The sequence below is a fragment of the Crinia signifera genome, chromosome 5, assembly GCF_055691185.1.
Source record: "Crinia signifera chromosome 5, ASM5569118v1, whole genome shotgun sequence".
Classification (NCBI taxonomy): domain Eukaryota; kingdom Metazoa; phylum Chordata; class Amphibia; order Anura; family Myobatrachidae; genus Crinia; species Crinia signifera.
The window spans coordinates 281844979-281867964 of record NC_139221.1 but is presented as its reverse complement, the minus strand read 5'-3'; the positions used below and the strand labels follow the sequence as shown (position 1 = coordinate 281867964).

Sequence of the window (22986 nt, the reverse complement as noted above, 5' to 3'; positions counted from 1 at the left end):
GCCATCGGGGAGTGTTCATTACAATGTGCCTGCGCTGGGCTGCCGATAAGGAGAGCCGTGAAGGAAGAACATAACGGCTCTCCATACCGGCTGCAAGGGGGTTAATGCATTAGGCTTACAGCAGCCCGCTTTGCCTTGTGATGCAGGAGAAGCCGGACCCATTATTTTAAAAATATTATGGGCACATTCATACAGCTGCCCCTTAATGGCAGAATACGGTACTCCAACATCACCGATATTCATGCGCAACTCTATGAGCTGTAGACAATACTGATGATATTGGATAGTCACGACACATCCTGACTGCAACACGACCCGTCCCAACTGCAACACGACCCATCCCAACCATCCTGAATGCTACACGACCCATCCTGAATGCTACACGACCCATCCCGAATGCTACACGACCCATCCCAACCATCCTGAATGCTGCACGACCCGTCGCAACCATCCTGAATGCTGCACGACCCGTCGCAACCATCCTGAATGCTGCACGACCCGTCGCAACCATCCTGAATGCTGCACGACCCGTCGCAACCATCCTGAATGCTGCACGACCCGTCGCAACCATCCTGAATGCTGCACGACCCGTCCCAACCATCCTGAATGCAACACGACCCGTCCCAACCATCCTGAATGCTGCGCGACCCATCCCAACCATCCTGAATGCTGCACGACCCATCCCAACCATCCTGAATGCTGCACGACCCATCCCAACCATCCTGAATGCAACACGACCCGTCCCAACCATCCTGAATGCTGCGCGACCCATCCCAACCATCCTGAATGCTGCGCGACCCATCCCAACCATCCTGAATGCTGCGCGACCCGTCGCAACCATCCTGAATGCTGCACGACCCGTCGCAACCATCCTGAATGCTGCACGACCCGTCGCAACCATCCTGAATGCTGCACGACCCGTCGCAACCATCCTGAATGCTGCACGACCCGTCGCAACCATCCTGAATGCTGCACGACCCGTTCCAACCATCCTGAATGCAACACGACCCGTCCCAACCATCCTGAATGCTGCACGACCCATCCCAACCATCCTGAATGCTGCACGACCCATCCCAACCATCCTGAATGCTGCACGACCCATCCCAACCATCCTGAATGCAACACGACCCGTCCCAACCATCCTGAATGCAACACGACCCGTCCCAACCATCCTGAATGCTACACGACCAGTCCCAACCATCCTGAATGCTACACGACCCGTCCCAACCATCCTGAATGCTACACGACCCATCCCAACCATCCTGAATGCTGCACGACACATCCCAACCATCCTGACTGCAACACGACACATCCCAACCATCCTGACTGCAACACGACACATCCCAACCATCCTGACTGCAACGCGACACATCCCAACCATCCTGACTGCAACGCGACACATCCCAACCATCCTGACTGCAACGCGACACATCCCAACCATCCTGACTGCAACGCGACACATCCCAACCATCCTGACTGCAACGCGACACATCCCAACCATCCTGAATGCAGTGCAATAATTTAATTTCAGTGTTTTGAAACACCAGCAACATGCTTGGCCCAAATCACAGGGAGCCATATGTAAAAAGCTTCAAAAATTGATAAAGTGGAGAGTGAGAACCTACCAGTTCCTGTGCTTTTTTTCAAACCAGGCCTGTAACATGGCAGTTAGGAGCTGATTGCTTGGTAGTTTATCATTTTAATTATTTAATTTAATAAAGCTTAGTAGATCTGGCCCAGGAAGTAAGTGGCTGTGGGGGAGATTCTGTATGAATCTCCGCCCCCCTTCGCATTTATAATTATCGCATATGTTCTAACATATGCGATAATTATAGCAAAGGACAGCTCTTGCATTAAGAGCTGTCCTTTGCGGTGAGAGTCGCCGGATCCCAGCAGGTCCCGGCGGCTCCCCCCTCCCACCCACACGGCGCTGCTGCTGCTACGCCGGGCTCTCCTCCTCCCTGCACCCGGAAGAGGATCAGTGCAGGGAGGAGGTCACAGGTCCGGGCAGCACAGCTCTGTGCTGCCCGGACACAGGTGAGGGGGAAGGGGGCGGTAGAAGCCCATTGGCTTCTATGGGGCATCCCCAGATTTTTCTGGCGATGCTCCCCGCCGCGTTAACCCGGCGAGGGATGCTTACAGCATCCCAAAATGCGGTAAAAACCCCGATAACGGGGTTTTTACCACATTTTTAGCTTAGAGAATCTCCCCCTGTGTCTGCTTCTGCTAGGGATGGCCATAAGAAACCAATCCATGTTTCTGATTCGATTGAGATTCTATACCCATTCAATGCCAGAATTGAGATGGGTCCATCATCGCATGCTTCTTTCCAAAAGCTACTGATGGTTTATGCAGCAGCTGCAGAAGTAACAACTGGGCACACAGCACAACCACACGCTCTAGCATACCATCAAATGGTTAACAATCAACGGTTTGATGCATGCTGTGAAGGTGGGCTTTGCCAACACTGATCTACAGTATGGTGCCCTAGCCAGTGCAGTATCAGTTTGATAGAAAAAGGAAAAACAGACATGTCAATGTGCAAAAGGTCGACAGGTAGATGACAGAATGCCAGCGCTCACAAGACTCACTGTTTGATTGACAGCAGGTGGCTGTTTGGGGGCGTGCCATCAGAGTTCTATGTGCTCCACAGAAAACGCACGCATTCCCCGGTCATCGGGAGGGAGGGCCGCTGACATCAGTGGCCTTCTCCCCCCCACGGCTTTGCAGCGCAGAGTGAGTCCTGGCTCACAGCGTAGTAAGTAGGGGGAAAGACTCATTCAATGGTACATAAATGTTCCCGTGTGCACGGCTGCAAACACTTACAGCCCAGGAAGCAGGTCTGAATTGGGCCTAAAGGCCCATACACACTGGGCGATTTTGAGCTGAAAGCAGCTCAGTTTACTTGTTTGAGCAGCTTTCAGTTTGAAAGCTGCCATGTGCCTGGGTATAACCAGCAGATGAGCAATGGGGAGGATGGCTTTCCATAGCGCCCTGCTATGGAAAGTCGTCCACCCCCTGTGGAAAAAATATATAATATCGCTGGCCAGGGGGGGAATCCGCTCACCATGCTTCAGGCATTCTCCCTCCAGACCCTAGGGGATGGTAGGGCATCATATACTGCCTGTCGGCCCACAAAAATAAAATAAAAAAATTGAAAAAACCCATGTTGACCTTTTCAATGTCGACCTTCCATCCATGACAACCTAAGCCATGTCAACCTTCAGTGGTCGACCTAAAGACCATATACAACACGCGGAGCATGCACCCTGCACAATGCTGGAGGCAGGATCCTCAGTATTGTTGTTGGCAGCACGATAACTAGTTACAGAGATGGTTATGTACAGAGACATTGCATGCATCACGCTGGCGATATGTGGAACCAGTCAGTGGGGGAATAAGGGTGTTCTCAGCGCTGCAGCTGCCTGCTCAATACATGCCGCACAGCACCCATGCTTCCGCTCCACACTGGCGCCAAATCCCCAGCAGCAGCACAACCCCCAGCCGCACACGTGGAGCAGTCACACAGGCGATCCGGGTGTATAACCCTGGCGGGTTCTCACCTTCTTTGCAGCTGCTGCTGCTGCTGAGTCCATGGTGGCGGGGGTCCAGCGCCGTCACACACTGTATGGGGGCAACAGATGCAGCAGCCGGCCCGCAATTAACACATGTACCCGTCCGCCTCCAGGCACCAAATCTCAGTGCAGGACGGGAGGAGGGAGGGGGACAGGCACGCCCACTCACGAAAGTGCAGGAACTCACGCCACACCCACCAGTCACTCACCCCCAGGTCTACACCGGTGCGAGAGGGTCTGTCTGTCTGTGCTGCTGGCTGCTGCTATTATTACTATGTAGTGTACATGGCTGCTGCTGGGTGCTTCCATAGTAATTATTTATTTATTTACAATTTCTTATATAGCGCAGCAGATTCCATTGCGCTTTACAATGGCAGACAGTGTTAAAACAAACTGTGGGGTAGATTTATTATATGGCGATCAGGGGAATCTGCGCTATCCCCGTGCGTTATAGCAGGGAATAGCGCTTCCCCTGATCTATCACACCCGCCGAGCGTTTACTCTAACGCCGGCGGTGTGGGGCAGGAGGCATAGCGCAGGGGCGATATTTTGCACTGCGCCCCAGCCTCCTGCCAGATTTATGAACGGTCAGCATCGCTGACCGTTCTGCCGCCTGCAGCTGTCGACTTCGCCAGCTGCAGGCGGCGATGCCCTATACCTACAGCAGGGACAGCGCTGTCCCTGCTGCTGGAGCTGAGCTGCGCTGGGATCTTGCAAGACTAGCGAGATCCCGCAGTGCTGGCGCCGTGAAACTACACAAGTACCACAATTTATTATTGAATTATTAAAACAAAAATACCTCACAGCCAAGTTCACTTTTTTGAAACAAATATTACCTCAGAACAATTGCTGTGTTCTCTAAGGAGGTATGTGCTTTTCAATATGGATTGAAAAATTAGACATAACTCCCACAAATGCACCTCACACCTGAGGCACATAATTTTATCTAATTCTCCCACAGACCTCTTGACCAAACACTCAAGTAAATTACCAAACCAACAATAAAGAATTAAATAATGCTTTATTAAAACAATGAAATAACTGTGACATACATTTAAAAGACCTAACACATATGCCAGGACAATAAACGGTACTTGTTTCCTAGCACGGCCACACAGATTTCCATCGGGGTGGTCGTGTCGGAAAAATCGTGTCGATCGCATTCGACCAAATCGCATGCGATGCGACCGACCCGATTTTTTAATTGAATCAAATGTGAACAGGGTCCCTGGGACCCGATTTTACATTAGATTCACAGGTTTACGCGTCCCTTCGCGGGGCTCGCTGCGCTCGCCACGCTTCGGGCTCGGTGGCTCGCTGCGCTCACCACACTTTATATTCTCAACTCCACTCCACGCCGACGTGGATAGTAGGGGAATGAAAAGGTCGGAGGACGCGCACCACCGCCCCTCGCTCGCCACGCTTCGGGCTCGCGTCAATCGTGGGGTAACGACGGGGCCATATACAATGTGAAATGGGTCATATTGGCCCATTGCACATTGTTTCCTATGTGAGATGGACTTAATCAAGTCCATCTCATCTTGTGCCATTATAATGGCACAAGACCGACGCGATGCTCCCGATTTCAATGTTAAAAATTATTTTAACATTGAAGCCTATGGCAAAATCGCGGCCATCGCGTCGGGGGCAATGTTAATGGCCGCGACCGACGTGATGCCCGCGATTTTTCCTTTGCCGGCAAAATGGACCTGATTTCAAAGGAAATCGGGTCCATTGCGGGCATCGTGTACCTTAACTTTAAGGTACACGATGCCCGCGATTGTGGCCGTGCTAGGAAACAAGTACCCAATAAACAACATACATAGAAACATAGAATTTGACGGCAGATAAGAACCACTTGGCCCATCTAGTCTGCCCCTTTTTTTAATCATGTTACCTCAAACCATATTTGATCCTTATTTTTTTGTAAGGATATCAATATGCTTATCCCAAGCATGTTTAAATTGTACTACTGTATTTGCGTCTACCACCTCTGTTGGGAGGCTATTCCACTTATCTACTACTCTTTCTGTGAAAAAATTCTTCCTCACATTTCCCCTGAATCTTCCTCCCTCTAGTTTCAGTGCATGTCCTCGTGTTCTGTTGCTCCTCTTCCTGTGAAGAATGTCTCCCACCTGTACCTTGTTAAAGCCCTTGATATATTTGAAAGTTTCTATCATGTCCCCCCTTTCCCTTCTCTGCTCTAAAGTATACATATTAAGATCTTTTAGTCTTTCCTGGTACGTTTTGTGATGTAGGCCATGCACCATTTTAGTTGCTCTTCTTTGTACAGTCTCTAATGTATTTATATCCTTCTGGAGATATGGCCTCCAGAACTGAACACCAATGACCTATACAGTGGCATTATTACTTCTTTCTTTCTACTGCTGATACCTCTCCCTATGCAACCAAGCATCTGACTTGCCTTTTTCATTGCTTTGTTACATTGCCTACCTGCTTTTAAGTCCCCTGAAATAGTGACACCTAGATCCCTCTCTTCCTCATTTAATACCTCTTCGCCATACCTTTGTGGCAAATAAAACACCCGCAGTAAGTATCGCAGCGGGGCATACAGAATATGCACAGCACGGCTCCCCAATGTTAACTTATGGGGAGGCGCGCGCATAGAGAAAAAAACAAGAATGCGGAAGTGCAGGACGCGCCGAGACGCCGACGACTGATAGAGAATATCCGGAGCACACATCGTGGAGGAGACTGGACCCTGGCCGCAGCGGTAAGCGACAGAGAATCCCGCCCTGAATGTGGGGAACAAAGGACAGTTCAGAGTCGAGGATGACCCCTAAGCAACAAGCTTGTGGGGTAGGGTGGATTGTCGAGTTGTCAACAGCGATGGAGATGTCAGGATGGTAACTGTTCTTAGTTGGCGGGAATATATGTAATTCCGTTTTGGAAATATTAAGTTTGAGTTGGCGAGAAGACATCCAAGATGAGATGGCAGAGAGACATTCAGAGACTTGGCCCAAAACCACTGGTGACAAGTCTGGGGTTGATAGATAGATTTGAGTATCATCCGCATATAAGTGATACTGAAATCCGAAAGCTGATTCGTTTGCCAAGAGAGGAAGTATAGATTGAGAAAAGCAGAGGACCTAAGACTGAGCCTTGCAGAACTCCAACTGACAGAGGTAGTGAAGAAGAAGTAGAGTCAGAGAAGCGAACAGTGAAAGAGTGATCAGATAGGTAAGATGAGAAACAGGAAAGGGCAATTCATGTAGTTATCAGTCATGGTATGCCATCTATGTGATCAGTGCCTGTGTCTATTGTATCAAAGTTTCAAGTTTTTAGCAAGCAGCAAGATACATTGCAAGGTCAATAAAGAGAGCGACAAAGATATTATATGCGCACTCAATTGGGAATTGGGGCGGGAAGCATCATGTAGCCTCCCGCCACTCACCGCAGGTACAGCAGTGTTTAGTAACACCGTATTCATGAGAATAGCACAAAGGACGGCTCTTGCAGTAAGAGATGTACTTTACAATGAGAGAACATCTGTGTCTATGAGCCAGAGTCCTATCTGTGCATGCAGATCTAATCAGAACACTTCCAGCACCGCACACGCTGCTTGGTGTGTTAGGTTTCCAATTGGATCTCTGTCAGTAGAAAGATGGGCCCATAGGCTTCTGCAGGGAATTGCCATTCAAAGATGGCATTGCCCCCCCCCCCCCCCCCCCCCCTCCCCCCACATCAAAGCCCCTGAATCTATTGCATTCTGTTGCTTGGTCTATGGGCCTGATTCAGACCTGATTGCTGGAATGCGAATCTTTGGAAACCAGCAATCAGGTTAACTCCACCCCGCACCCTGTCAATCCCATACCTTGTACACGGCTGCAAATATGTTCGCAGGTGTGCACATAGGGAAAACCATTAGCAATCACTCACCCTCAAATGGAATTCCCCCTGTTCCCCGCCACGCACTCCAATGGCTGTAGGAAGATGGAGGCCGCTGCTGATGTTAGCGGCTCTCCCTATCAACAGCCAGGCGCCACCGGCTGTCAATCACCTTGCAAACAGCATTCAGTGGCAAGCCATCACTAGCGTCATTCACAACCCAGCACACAGGTCAGAATCATGCCCTATGTGTGGTAAGTGGCCAAACCCTCAGAAAATGGTATATTCAGAAGTTTGGCCACAGAAAAGGATTTGCTGCATCTAACCCTTGATGAGAATGTATTTTACATAAAATAAAGCTGGGCACACACTTGCTGATTTATGGCAAGCAAGTTGGCGGGTTTGTACAACATCAATCACAGGCATATGGCAGCACAGCAAGTGCTCAATATATCTGTAGGCGGAAGAGGGCATTTTAACAAAATCTGTCTACAGTTTATTACTAGAGGTCCAATGATCCAGCACTTGATGATCAGGCACCTATTTTAACCCTTTGGCCAGTATTCAATGCCTCAGATTCGCCGTTTTTTTTCAGTGAATCTGGCAATTCGCTGGGTTTACGGCGAATTTTCTGTTAGAAAAAACAATTCTCCCTATTCAATGGAGGCAATTCGCCACAAATGAACAGCGAATGTCTGCCGATTCGCCATAAATTATTCTCCACAATTCGCCTGTGATTTTCAATGGGGTTTTTAGTGGAATTCGCCGACAGTGTATTCAATGCTCAAATGGAGAACTGCTTTCTCCATTGATTTTCGCCATGATTCTCCGTTTAGCATTCGTCATCTTTTTTAGGTGAACTGTAATGTGATCTTTTAAATTAAAGCGTTTTTAATTTTTTTTTTGGTGTTAAAAAATCAGAATATTTTTCCTATGAAGGGGCATGCTATTTTGATTCATATACTTGCAGCACATGAATATATTTTTAATATATATATATATTTTTTTAAACAATATTTTTTTTTTTTTTTTTTTTAAACATTCGCCAGCAGGGGGCCGAGAGCCGGAGCCGCTCATTAATATTCATATATTCACTGCACACTGATCCCGATGATCGGGACCAGTGAGTGCAGCGGCTCCGACCCCAGCAGCACCCTGCAAGCCCTTCTGCTGGGGGTGAGGTGAGGGGAGGGAGGTGAGGGGACGGGACGGGAGGGGGGAGAGATATGCGGGGGACAAGCTGACAGGGACGGGACCAGCAGCAGCAGCCCGAATCTTTTGCAGATAGCAGCCACTGCTGCTTTCAGTGAGCAGAGGCGGGGGAGCTGAACGTACTGTAGTGCTCTCCCTCCGCCATGCCACATTCGCCCGCCCCCTTTGCCATGGCACTTTTCCCCCCTGCTGCTGAGATTCTCCAGCGGGGGGCTCACTGATGTCGCAGGGAGCCCCCGCACAGCCTCAGAACAGGGACCCCAGCAGCAGTATACCTTTGGCTCTGGCAGCCACAGCACGGTGATGTCAGCGCTGGGGCTGCCGGAGCCGGAGGACTGCTGCTGCGGGCTGTGCGGGGGGGGGGGGGGGGGGACACGGGGATTCGCCACTGCAGCTGATTGGCTGGCCAGAGGCGGGGGAGCTGTGCGCGGGCTCCCTCCGCCATGCCATATTCGCCTGCCGCCTGCCCCCCTCACTCATGCAGGGAGCCACCGCACAGCCTCAGAACAGGGACGCAGCAGCAGCAGGCCTTTAGCTCCGGCAGCCACAGCACGGTGATGTCAGCGCTGGGGCTGCCGGAGCCGGAGGACTGCTGCTGCGCTCCTGCTGCGGGCTGTGCGGGGGGGGACACGGGGATTCGCCACTACTGTATTCGCCTATATTCGACGTCAGGGGCAGCGAGCCCCTGACGCATTGAATAGTGTGGGCTGGGGGAGGCTCACGAATGTAAGAGGAGCGATTTTTCCTGGCGAGCGCACAGCGAATCCAAAACAGGATTCGCTACCTTGCGCTCGCCAGAGCATTGAATACCCCTATTTGAGTGTTAATTTGTCAAAATAGGTGTAAAAATTGTCTCCTGTAATTTTTGCATTTATATAGGAAATATAATCTTTTTTGCACAACATTTTTATTTAAATTTATATAACAAATATGAGCGATGCTGGCATTTTTTTTTTCCAGATATTTTGAGTCTCTTGCAGAAATGTTGGCACTCAAAGGGTTAATCCAGACATATCGGGTACCAGGGGGAAGTTAAGGTCCATACACAAGAAAATTATCTTTCCAATCTGGCTGGTTGGAATAAAAATCTTGACATTTTTGGGAGCAAATGACAATTGACCATTTGCTCCTAAACATGGAAAATAGACGAAAATGATCATTCAGACAAATTGGTTACATCTATTTATGCAGAAGACTGCTTTTGTCCATGTTCCAACTTTTAGGAGCAAATGATTGATTGTAATTTGTTACTAAAATTTTCTAGATTTTCATTCCAACCAGCTATATTGGAAAGATAATCTTCTAGTGTGTATGGGCCTTAAATTTAATTAGATTGCAAGGTACTTATGTATTATCTGGGCTCCCATGTTAAATGCACCCCATTTTTTCATACCCCTACTATCCAACTACGCATGGAGTCGATTTTATAAAGTGTGGCGAGGGGACGCGGTCTCATTAGAAAAACGGGAGCCCAGATATTACATAAGTACCGATTGCAAATGTAATTTGGCTCTCAGGACCAATCTAGTACTTACAGTAATTGGTTTTACCCCAAAAACTGATATTGTATATGAATACAACAGAGTAAACATATCTCTAAATATCTCCTTAAATACAAGTACACCACTGATAATCTGGCACCCTTAGTTCCAGCACTGCGCCATATTGTCCATTTTGGCCCCAGCAGCATCTAATTCTTCTGAGGCCCACGAAAATCGACTTCTGATTGGCCGCTAGGCAGCCAATAGAATCATTCGGAGGAGAGGCACGGAAGATGAAAGATCTCTGCGTCTCGTATCAGCATGCGTCAGGGGACCGCCGGGACACTAGCGCTTTTTTATTTTGCGAAGACCTGGACTACTTCAGGAGAGAAGAGGACCAGATCTTCGCCACAGGAGACATGCAAGTATAATTTGCCTTCACAGGTCCCCTATGGATTACTTGACACTGCCGACCATAGGTGCCGATTTATGTTTTTGCTGGTGGGTGCTCAAGCCAAAAATATAGAGGAATGGCTTCATGGGGAAGGGGTGTGGCCATAGAATAATACCAATTTATATTACGGAGCACAGTTGTCTCCAATATTCAAATTACGGCAACAGAGTTCCAGATACATAAATGCCCCCACAATGCAGGTACTCCGCGGACAGAATACGCTCTTCCCGTCATACTGTTTCCCAGGTGGCCGCAAACTAGCAAGTTAATATGGCGGGCCATAATCGGGACTCGGGTCCGTGGGTGCTAATCAATTTCCGTGGGTGCTCGGGCCTTGGAGCACCTACAGAATCGGCATAGATGCCGCCGACATGGACCAGGACACCGTACCAAGACCAAGGGCTACCTACGGGCTCAAGATAGGTATCAGTGTGTTTGTGTAATGTATGAATTAAACTTTTCTTTCTCTTTCAATGGTCCTGGTGACACAGCTCAACATTGGGATGTAGGAGGGTCCGTAGGAGCCAGGCACCTATCCTAAAGCTTTTGGAGGGTAGGCTCCTCCCTTCTGCATCCCAGACTCCTCAGTTCGTGTTAGGTGCCCACTGGAGTGTGTGCTATTCTAAAGGGCTGCCGGAGCAGCCGAAGGATTAGAGTTAGTTAGGGTTTTTATTATTTTATTAACTTTTACAGCTAGTTAGGTAGGCACAGTGTGAGGATTCTCACTGAATCCTCACACTGACAGCGCAGCAGGAGCTGACAGAAGCGCGTCCTGTCAGCTCGCTGTGCACAGGGGAGACGCTGTCTGGCCTCCCTGTGCAGCGCTTACAGCTTCTTTTAAGAAGCTGCCTGGGCTCCGGAGCGATCTGAAACCGGCTCCACGCTAGGTGGGGATCATGGGGGACAGGCGCTCCGTGATGGCAGCGGCCATTTTCTGCGGAGCTTACACACTGAGCTCCTGTATGAGAGGACAGCAGTGTGTTACAGGCATGTTCCAAGTGGTCCCCAGCTGAGGGGGAGATACTGGAACTAGGAGATCCTGCAATGGGAGCGGCTGTCTGGGGGTGGTTGGCGCCAAAAGTCACGGACCCCACTGCAGCAGGGACTTGGTCCCTTCCCTCACTCTGTTTTGGCGCCATTCGGAACGCTTGCAGCGGAGCTGAGCTGGCTGACAGATCCTGGAAGAGTGTTTGGATTTCCTGGGCATCGCTTTCCCCACATCTGAAACCATCAGACAGATAAGTGACTGGGTGCATTGGCTCGGTATAAACGCCTGTACAGTGAATGCGCTGTGACTGTGTTATTTTACATCATGTCTGAGCATCAGTCTGTGGTTTTGGGGGAGGGAGCCCTTAATACATTGAGCGCTTGCAGTGTTTGTACACTAAATTTTGTCCCTGAGCAGATGGCCAAGGGGGCTTGTGTATTGCTTGCGCTGCTGTGAGACCCATGGGGAGTGAACCCCAGAGGGTAGAGCAATTGGAGCCTGCGAGGGCCAGTGCCCTGGGCAGGTCTGTGAATGCTTTAGTGCAATTGCTGGACAGACAGAGTGATGTCTTGGTAGATTCTCAGAGACCTATGTCATCATCTCAGCAGTCCTCTGGCTCCTTGCCTCTGACCCAGGCAGATCCTGGCTTCCTTCAGGTCATGCAGGATACTGCAAAAGGGATTAACAGGTTTAGTGAATTACTAGACAAAATAGATGTTGATGCTGTGGGGACCCCTAAAAGGTCTTATTCAGTGCCTTTACTTGTTGCTGAAGAGGAAGGAGAATATGCAGACATTCCCTGGGAGCAGGGTGATGATTCTGAGGATTCCTCTGCCGCAGGGGTGGAGGATTTGATTACTGCTGTAAAACAGGCTTTGAATTTGTCTGTGGAAGATAAAACTCCTGCAAAAGGTGTGTTTAAACGGCAGCGTAAGGAAGCTGTTACCTTCCCTGCAGATGAAGGTTTACAGGATTTATTGAAAGGGACTTGGAAAACGCCCGATAAAAGGCTGCAGATGCCAAAGAGATTTTTAAGTTTATATCCCATGCCTGAAGCTCATGCAGACCTCTGGGAGAAAGTCCCAGTGGTAGATGCTTCTGTGGCACGTTTGTCAAAAGCCACTGTGCTGCCAGTGCAGGGGGGAGCAGCCTTTAAGGACCCCGTAGATAAAAAGCTGGAGGGTAACCTCAAGGCAATTTTTGAAGGGGTGGGCTACACACTCCGCCCTCTGATTGCTTCAGCCTGGGTCTCTAAGGCCATGATTGTGTGGGCCAATGACCTGTGCACTATTTTACATGCTGATCCTTGTGTGTTGTTACTTGCGGAGAAGCTTAAAGCAGCTGCAAAGTATGTGCTTGAGGCTGAGGAGGAAGCTCTCAAAATGGCTGCCAGAGTTTCCACTGTGTCCGCCAATGCCAGGAGAGTGCTCTGGCCTAAAGCCTGGGAGGCGGATAACGAGTCTAAGAAGGCCTTAGAGGCATTAGCTTTTAAAGGAAAGCTGTTGTTTGGTTCAGAACTGGAAGAAATTATTAAGCAGGCCATGGGTGGCAAAAGTACCTTCCTGCCGGCCCCTGCAGCCAAGCAGACATCAAGGTTTTCTGCTTTTAGGCCGTCTTTTCGGCCCTCCCCTAGAGGAGGGGCGTCCTTTTGAGGACAGTCCTTTAGGGGAAAGTTTCAGTCCTCTAGGGGCAAGGCCCCAAAGTCTAAATTCGGTTCCTTTCATAAGAAACCAAACACCAAAGGAGAGGACAAACCCGCCGCATGACTACCAGGGGATTTGCCCGGCGGTGGTAAGGGTGGGGGGGCGTCTGTCACAGTTCAGGGACGCATGGGCATTGTTAGACCAGGATTCCTGGGTATTAGACATTATATCCCAGGGTTACAGAATTCCCTTCAAAGGTCTTCCTCCGAGAAGATTCATTCCCACACCACTACCAAAGGAGGCTCGGCTCCGTACAGCTCTCTTGGGAGCGGCTCACTCTCTTTTAGAGAAGGGTGTGGTGATCCCGGTCCCCAGAGTGGAGTGGAAAAAAGGCTTTTATTCCACTCTGTTTCTGGTGCCCAAACCAGACGGGTCTTTCAGACCGATTCTCAATTTAAAGTCATTAAATATCCATTTGTGGGTAGACCATTTCAAAATGGAGTCTCTATGGTCAGTGCTGCTAAGCCTGGACCAGGGAGAATTTTTGGCGTCCATGGATGTCCAGGACGCATACCTTCATGTTCCTATCCATCCGGAACATCAGACTCTATTGAGGTTTGCGATAGGAGACCTGCATTTGCAATTCCAGGCGTTGCCCTTCGGTCTGGCTACAGCGCCAAGGGTATTCACCAAGATAATGTCAGTAATGGCGGCAGTGCTTCGACAGAGGGGAATCACTGTGATTCCATATTTGGACGACCTGCTGTTCAAAGCAGAAACAGCGGAAAAGTTAAAGAGTCACTTGGCAGAGGCCATCGGGTTTTTGCAGGCTCACGGTTGGCTTTTAAATTTAAAAAAGTCTCAGTTGGCACCGTCACAGAGACTCCAGTTCCTGGGAGTTGCTCTGGATACCCTCTACATCGGGTATTTCTGCCAGAGGCAAAAGCCAGGGACCTGGCTGCTTTGGTCCAGGAGATCCTCGGGTCTCAGAGCAAATCAATTTGGAGGTGTCTTAAGCTGCTGGGGAAGATGGTGGCGTCTTTCGAGACGTTACAGTTCGCCAGGTTCCACTCTCGAGTGTTCCAGTGGAACATTCTGACAGCCTGGTCGGGGAATACTCAGACCATGAAGTCAGAACACATAATGTTGTCTCCAGAAACTCGGTCTTCCCTGAAATGGTGGATGGAGGTGGATTCCCTTCAGTGGGGTCGGTCTCTGCAGTCCTGGAGCTGGCTGGTAGTCACTACCAACGCCAGTCTCAGGGGCTGGGGGGCAGTTGTCTTGGACCTGCGTCTGCAGGGCTTATGGACCTCGGAGGAGTCTGCCTTGCCGATCAACATCCTGCAACTGAGGGCTGTGTGGAAGGTGATTTTCCTGGCAGTAGAAAGATTACAGGGGCTCCCTTTAAGGATTCAGACCGACAACGCCACAGCTGTGGCGTATCTGAATCACCAGGGAGGCACACGCAGCAAGCTGGCTATGTGGGAGGTATCCCGGATCTTCTTGTGGGCGGAACAGAATGTTCCAGCGTTGTCAGCAATATATATCCCAGGGGTGGAGAATATAGAGGCCGACTTCCTGAGCAGGGAGGAGCTGCTGGAAGGAGAATGGAGTCTGAACCCACAAATATTTCTTCAGATTACACTGAAATGGGGAACTCCGGATGTGGACCTGATGGCATCAAGGTTCAACCATCAGGTGCCCAGGTTCTATGCCAGGACGAGAGATCCACTGGCAGAAGCAGTGGATGCTATGACCATCCCCTGGGAGGGGAATCTACTTTATGTCTTCCCGCCAGTTCCAATGCTGGCAAGAGTGTTGAAAAAGATCCAGGCCCAGACAATTCCGGTGATCTTAGTGGCCCCAGATTGGCCAAGGAGGTCCTGGTACTCGAGGCTTCAGAGATTGTCTGTGGACTCGTGGCGTCTACCTCTGAGGTCAGACCTTCTAAACCAAGGACCGTTCAACCATCTGGATTCAGCTCGGCTAAATTTGACGGCTTGGCTGTTGAAACCGCCATCTTGAAGAACAAAGGGTTCTCAGAGGCTGTGGTTAACACCATGATTAAAGCTAGAAAGTCAGTATCTGCAAATTATTATAGGGTCTGGAAGACCTATATTAGGTGGTGTAAAAGGCAGAAGTCACACACATCGCGATTTAGATTGGCTAAATTGCTGGAGTTTTTGCAGGATGGCTTTTCATCTGGGTTAAGCCTTCAGTCACTCAAAGTGCAGATCTCGGCCTTGTCAATTTATTTCCAAAGAAGGATAGCATTGTTACCGGAAGTACAGACCTTCCTGCAGGGGGTTTCTCGATTGAAACCTCCCTACAAGCAACGAGTAGCACCATGGGATTTATCTCTGGTTCTAGAGTGTCTTCAAAAGGCGCCTTTTGAGCCGTTAAGGTCGGCTGACCTTAAATTCCTTACATGGAAACTGGTATTTTTGTTGGCGGTGGCGTCAGCAAAAAGAGTATCGGAGTTGGGAGCATTGTCCTGCAAGTCTCCCTTCCTTATATTTCATGGTGATAGGGCTGTCCTTCGGACAGTACCCCAATTTTTACCAAAAGTAGTCTCTGCTTTTCATCTAAATCAGGAGATATTTCTGCCTGTGTTTCAACCCCCAGAGGGTTCTAGGAAAAGGGACAAATTGAGGAATTTGGATGTTGTGCGCGCCTTGCGCATTTATGTGGACAGAGTAAAGAGTGTCAGGAAGACTGATACTTTGCTAGTTTTGTATGATGTACACAAAATTGGTTGGCCTGTTTCTAAGCAGTCCATTGCTAGGTGGTTGCATTCGGTAATTGCTTTTGCATATACTAAAGTTGGTAGGCCTGTGCCGGCCAGGATTAATGCGCATACCACCAGGTCAGTCGCCACCTCTTGGGCGGTTCGACATGGGGCAACAGCGGAGCAGGTTTGCAGGGCTGCCACTTGGTCATCTGTTCATACGTTTGCCAAATTCTATAGGTTCCATGAGTTCGCGTCGGAGGACGCATCATTCGGGCAAGCAGTGATGAGAGCTGCAGACCTGAGCGTACCCACCCAAAGGACCGGCTCTGGAACGTCCCAATGTTGAGCTGTGTCACCAGGACCATTGAAAGAGAAAAAGGGATTTTTGTAGGAACTTACCGTTCGAATCCCTTTCTCTGATATGGTCCTGGTGACACAGCGATCCCTCCCTTACGCTCAGTAAGTATTCCAAGTTCATGATGTTTCATGTTATATATGGTTAAAAGTTATTTTGAAATTGTGCATATAATATGTGCAGGCGTTTGTACTGAGTTAATGTATTCCAGTGGCTTTGAAAGATTGAACTGAGGAGTCTGGGATGCAGAAGGGAGGAGCCTACCCTCCAAAAGCTTTAGGATAGGTGCCTGGCTCCTACGGACCCTCCTACATCCCAATGTTGAGCTGTGTCACCAGGACCATATCAGAGAAAGGGATTTGAACGGTAAGTTCTTACAAAAATCCCTTTTTTTCAGGGTTGTCAGTGTGTTTATTTAACTATTTCTTGTACTGTGGAACTACAAGTGCCAGCGGGCACTTTAATGCCCCACATGCTGGGACTTGTGGTTCCCCAAGTCCCAGCATGCGGGGGAGGATTGCTGGGACACATAGTTCCACAGTATAAGACAATAGTTTATTATTCTATTTTTTACACAAAGATCAGCTCGATGCCCACCGCCCAGGGGCATCGAGGACAGCACCAGGCTTCAGCCTGGTCAGGTAAGTCCTGGAGGGGGGGGGGGGGTGGCCAGGACCCCTGGCCAGGCTGACTGGTTAGATTGGGGTAATGGTTACTGCGCTAGGAAGAGCAGCTCTTATTGATATGAAGTTGCCAAAGGGTTTTTAAAGAGCGCTTGGTGCAAAAAGGGGAGGAGTTAATGTGCAGGTTGTTAAAAAGAAAGGGGGGGGGGAGGTATTGATATTGAGTGGTACCTGTGAAACAAAGGGGTTAGTGTATAGAATGTTTACACCCTTTTGGGGAATATTTGGTGGTTTGATTAAAAAGAGTGTGTCCAGCTTACTTTCCCTGTGTGACCCTACCTTTACTCCAGATCGGTGTATCTCCTGCTGTTGTTATGATGGAGATAACATCCAGTTCTGGGACAGCCGCTAGTTGGTGTTTGCGGCTGTGTTGCTTGGGGCTGGGGTGCCGGGCCTGCCAATGCTGCGGCAGCCGCTTGTTGTTGTTTCGCGGCTGTGTTCCACGTGGCTTGATGCCCGGCGTCTTCTCCCGCTGAGTACCGGAAGTCGCCGGAAGTGACGCTGCGGCCGCGAGCGAATGTTTCAGGTCGGGTATCGGGTAGGCAGGCTGGTGTGGTCTCTTCGGTCCAACGCGTTTCGTGCGACTAGCGCACTTTTTCAAGGATGGTCTGTGTCCCAACTGTGTGGGGTTTTTATAGGGAAAACTTTATTGATAAAAACGGAAATGGATTTCCGGAAGTGCTGTTAAAATTGGTGGGAAGCACATGTTACTTTTGGTGGCCATGTTTGTTATCTTTTATTTGATTTAAAACAATATAAGGATTTGGTCTAAAAATTTAGGGATTATTATATCGGCTACCACTCATAGGTACCACTCATAGGAAGGCGTTTAATTCTATATCAATATTGAGTCCCAATGGTTCTAGGGTTCTCATGGTATAGATCCATTTTGTTTCGGCTTTCTTCAATTCTTTTACAATGTCGCCTCCTCTCCAGTTTTTTTAAATTTGTTGTATCACTGTACATTTTAGACCGGCTGGATTTTTATTGTGAATCTTAAGAAAATGATTGGAGACACTATGGGTAGTCATGCCTTTTAAGATGTTATATATATGTTCCGCAAACCTGATTTTTGCTCTTCTTTTTGTTTGTCCTATGTACTGTAGGCCGCATTGGCATTCTAACAAGTAAATAGCTCCTTCTGTGTTGCATGATAGATGTTGTTTAATTTTGTACTCTTTTCCAGTTTGATTAGATTTAAATTCCATTGCTGGTTTTGTAGAGCTCTTGTTGTTTGTACAAGCTTTACAGTCGAGGCAGTTGTAGAAGCCTTTTCTTTGCGTGGTGTTGGAGTCCTGATTTGTTCTGGTGAAACTGCTTACAAGATGTTGCTGGATGTTTTTTGCTTTTCTGTAAATTATTTTTGGTTTTGGTAGTAGTAATGGAAGAAGGGTTTCGTCAAGTCTCAGTACATGCCAGTGTTTCTGAATCATGGTTTCTATTGTTTTAACATTGCTGTTGTATTGTGTGAAAAAGGCAACATTGTATTTATCTGAAGTTTTTTCTTTGTTTCTATATGCTAGTAGGTCTTTCCTGTCTAATCTTTTTGTGTCCTCCAGTTGTTTATTCAGTAGATCTTCTTTGTATCCTTTCTTGAGGAAGTTATTTTTCATCTCATGGCTTTGGGCTTGGAACACCAAGCGCTCTTTAAAAACCCTCAGGCTGACTGGTTGGTAGGGTTAATGCTTTGGCCGCAGGACCTTATATAATAAGTGTCCCCCGGCTGAGGCATTACCCTGCTGGCTGGTTTGGCCTGGGGCTGGTTCTTAAAATACAGGGGACCCATAGTCATTTTGTCCCCCATATTTTGGGAACCAGCCCTGGACCTGGAGCTGGTTTTAAAACCCCGGGGAACCCCTATTTGCCGGGTTTCCTGATTTTTTATTACCAGCCCCGGCTCTTTCAGCCTGGTGCTGGTTATGGCTGTGGGGGAGACCCCACGCTGTTTTCTTATTTATTTATTCATTTTTCAATTTTTTTTTTACACATTGCAGCCTGCACGGATCAGTCAGACCGCGTAGACAAATTCGTATTAGTGGCCGTATATACGGCCGCTAATACGAATCATTACACTATCGGAGGGTTACAAAGCAGTCGTATTTGACTGCTTTGTAAATTCCCCTCCGGAACACGACTTTGCATATGGCTGAAACAGCCGTATGCAGTCGTATTGATTCGTATTAAGAATACGAATACGATTTTTTGTATTCGTATTCTTAGTAAATTTCCCCCTATAACTTTGTTTTGTATAAACAAAAAAATGAAGCATGTCCTGACATTTTACCTCAAAATAATAATTACCCCTACTTTTTCATGTCCTCGGAGAAGGAGGGGTCTGCACACTAAAATAATGAATTTCCTCTGAAAAAGCAATGCAAGTTTGGAATTGAATTACAAGTGCAATTTGAGGTTTCTCAGTGAGAAGGGCTTGCAGGACCTAACTCGCACCTAGGGCCTAATTCAGACCTTATCGCTCATCTGCAAATTTGCAAATGACTGTGAGTAGATAGCTGCCCCCCAGAGAGAGTGAAAACCCTCCCCATACCAGTCTGCAAGTGAGTTGCGAATGATGTTGTGAGAGATCAGGCTGATCAAGGCCGGAGCTGACGTCATAGACCAGTGATGGCTAACCTTGCCACTCCAGCTGTTGCTGAACTACACATCCCAGCATGCCCTGCATCAGTTTTACTATTTGGCCATGCTAAAACTGATGCAGGGCATGCTGGGATGTGTAGTTCGGCAACAGCTGGAGAGTCAAGGTTAGCCATCACAGACCCTCCCTGAAGTCGCTTGGGCAGTCTTGTGTTTTTCCTAACACTCCAGTTACCACCCACAAACGGCAGCTTCCTGTCAGTCAAATTAGGAAGGGATTGCGATTAGATCAATTTTTTTTTGCTATTTGGGGTCGCGCCTATGCACTACAATCCGTGTGCATGCGCAGATACAAAGTATTTGGTCCTTTTGCATATGATGTATGCAGTGCTATTTTTGTAGGAAAATAGGTTCAGGAACTGTGGGCGGGGCAGATATGGGCGGTGAGGTGGGTGGAGCTACGAAAGGGGCGGGGCATCAATTGTTGTGGCTGGGAGAGAAGAGGGTTCGTCCGGCTGTCAGAAGGAAGGGAGGTTAGGTAGGCTGCAGGGGGGTGTTCGGTTAGATTTAGCAGCACATCCAGCCTCTTCTCCCACTATTGCCAGCAGCAAAGAATTCCTTATGTACAAACACTCAGAGCTACTAAAATTTGACCAATGCCCCTGATACTATGCAGCACACCATAATGCCCCTGCACAATATGCTGCACACTGTAATGCCCGACACATTATGCCACACACCGCCATTTCTCTGAAACATGATGCAGCACACCACAATGCCTATGATACTATGCTGCACACTGTAATGCCCCTGATACATTATGCCACACATTGCAATGCCCCTCACACCTAATACATACCACCCAACTTTTGCAGTGGAGAAAGAAAAACTGTATATGTGCGTGCCGTAGCAAATTTTTTGGGGTGCAGTTTTGTCGCTGTGAGGGCATGGCCATTGCTGTGTGAACTGCTGGCCATGCCTTCAGCCCCCCTGCCTGCCTGATTAGACGCATGCACATGCATGTGTCTAATTCCTGCAGGACCGTCCCAAAAAATGGGATGTCACACAAAAATTGATACACACTGACTATGCCACATCACGTTGCCCCCCACAGCAAGGCTTCTAATAAATTATAAATTACCTGCTTGTTGCCAAGGCGGTTAATTTCCATTTCCAAGGTGGTTAATGTCGGTTGCCAAGGGTTGTTAATGTCCGTTACCAAGGGGTTAATATGCATTGCCAGGGGTTCTTGCCTGTTGCCAAGGGGGGGTTAATGTCCGTTGCCAGGGGTTCTTGCTCGTAGCCAGGGGGGGGGGGGTTAATGTCCATTGCCAGGGGTTCTTGCTCATTGCCAAGGGGTTAATATGCATTGCCAGGGGTTCTTGCTAGTTGCCAAGGGGGGGTTAATGTCCGTTGCCAGGGGTTCTTGCTCGTTGCCGGGGGGGGGGGGGGGGGGAGGTTAATGTCCATTGCCAGGGGTTCTTGCTCATTGCCAAGGGGTTAATATGCATTGCCAGGGGTTATTGGTTGTTGCCAAGGGGTTTATATTTGTTGCCAAGGGTTAATGCTCAGTGCCAAAGGGGGTTAATGTCCATTGCCAGGGGTTCTTGCTAGTTGCCGGGGGGGGGGGGGGGGTGTTAATGTCCATTGCTAGGGGTTCTTGCTCATTGCCAAGGGGGGGTTAATGTCCATTGCCAGGGGTTCTTGCTCATTGCCAAGGGGTTAATATGCGCTGCCAGGGCTTATTGGATGTTGCCAAGGGGTTAATCATTTTTGCCAGGGGTTAATGCTTGTTGCCAAGGGGGGTTAATTTCCGTTGCCAGGGGTTTTAGCTCGTTGCCAAGGGGTTAATATGTGCCCGGCCACCCGCCCATCAGTTGCTGCTGCTGCCCCTGCCTTACCCTGCACACAGTGAGACAGATGCTAGAAGTCATTTTTCACTTCCAGCGTCTGACAGTAAGCACAGCTCTGCAGCGTTACCAGGAAGTCGCAGAGCTGTGCTTCCTGTCAGACGCTAGAGGTGAACTATGACTTTTAGCGTCTGTCTCACTGTGTGCAGGGGATACCAGGGGCAGGGGCAGCTGACGGGCGGGTGGCCGGACACGCAGCGGCACATCAGTGGGGCAGGCCGCGGAGGTCCCGGAACGCCATTCCTGATGACGTAATTTTGCAAAAGAGCTTCAGGAAAAGCGTTCCGGCACAAAAATAGCCCTGGATGTATGGTATGCAATCTCAGCCATGGCTACAGGATCCTACAAATCTTGATGACAGGCACTTTAATCTCCGGCTCCAATCCATAATCTGTGCATCAAATCGTAATCTGAGGTGAAACACATACCATTTGACACTTTCCACCCAATTTCTCGGTCTGATCCAGAAAAATTGGGTTAACAGTGTATGGCCAGCATTGCACTTCCTTAAACCTGCATTACGGGTGGTGTAATGGTTAGCATTACTGCCTCACAGCACCGAGGTCATGGGTTTGATTCCCACCATGGCTCTTACTGTGCGGAGTTTGTATATTCTCCCCGTAGTTGCGTGGGTTTGCTCCAGGTACTCCAGTTTCCTTCCACAATCCAAAAAATATACTGATAGGTCAATTGGCTCCCAACAAAATTAACCCTATAATGTCTGTGTGTGCATGTACATGTGGTAGGGGATATAGATTGTAAGCTCCACTGGGGCAGAGACTGATGTGATTGTTCAGCTATACTCTGTAAAGCGCTGTGGAATATGTGTGCGCTATATAAGAAATCAGCTTCAAAGTGGTGAAATGTATCAATTTGCCACTTTAGATAAGCTGTAGGTTGTGGGGAGGGGAGAGTGCTAAACTAGAATATTTATTGCCAGGCTAGGAAAGATATTTTGTATTAAAAGATTTTAACCTTACTTTAATTTATACAGAGGTGCTCTGATTGTAACCTTTAGATTAAGTTTTAAAGGTTATTTAAGTTGACATGAGTTTCTACATGGCTTGAATATCAGCAGGATTTTATTTATCCTTGTCCATAGCTACACATTTGGGGCCTGATTCAATACCATTTGGAAGGGGCGGAACACAGGATGTCAGAGTTCACCCCCTCTTCGGCAGGCACCTAAGATAATAAAAGTCAGTTCAGACTGACTTTTATTTCCGAAGACAGGAGAAATCATTCGATGGAGTTCGGAGGGGTGGTGTTTTAGCATTTGGCAAGCTGCGAATTTCAAAATATAGAGATTTCATTGTTATTTTTTTTTAATCAGGGCAACAATGTCAGCTGTCATCTTTGGCAACACTGAACCGGTATACAGAAAAGTCAAAAGTAAAGATCCCCTTTTAGAAGCTCGGTGATAAATTGACCAACAATCCAAAAATATACTAGTAGCTCAAAACAAAAAATAACCCTAGAATGAATGTGTGTGTACATTTGTTTGGGAATATTG

General features: G+C 48.4%; 1 protein-coding gene across 3 annotated transcripts in view; it reads right to left on the bottom strand.

The window, feature by feature from the left end:
* CDCA7L (cell division cycle associated 7 like) overlaps positions 1-20749 on the bottom strand; it is a 39303-nt gene extending 18554 nt beyond the window's left edge. Inside the window, exon 1 of one of the 3 annotated variants that reach the window (XM_083189112.1) lies at positions 20705-20749. In XM_083189112.1, coding sequence (XP_083045238.1) covers positions 20705-20734 — 30 coding nt within the window. In that variant the 5' untranslated portion in view covers positions 20735-20749. Of the gene's footprint in view, positions 1-3268; positions 3329-3563; positions 3736-20704 lie in introns of those variants that run through there. The other 2 variants (XM_083189113.1, XM_083189114.1) reach the window with 2 other exon arrangements.
* Positions 20750-22986: the final 2237 nt, after the last annotated feature.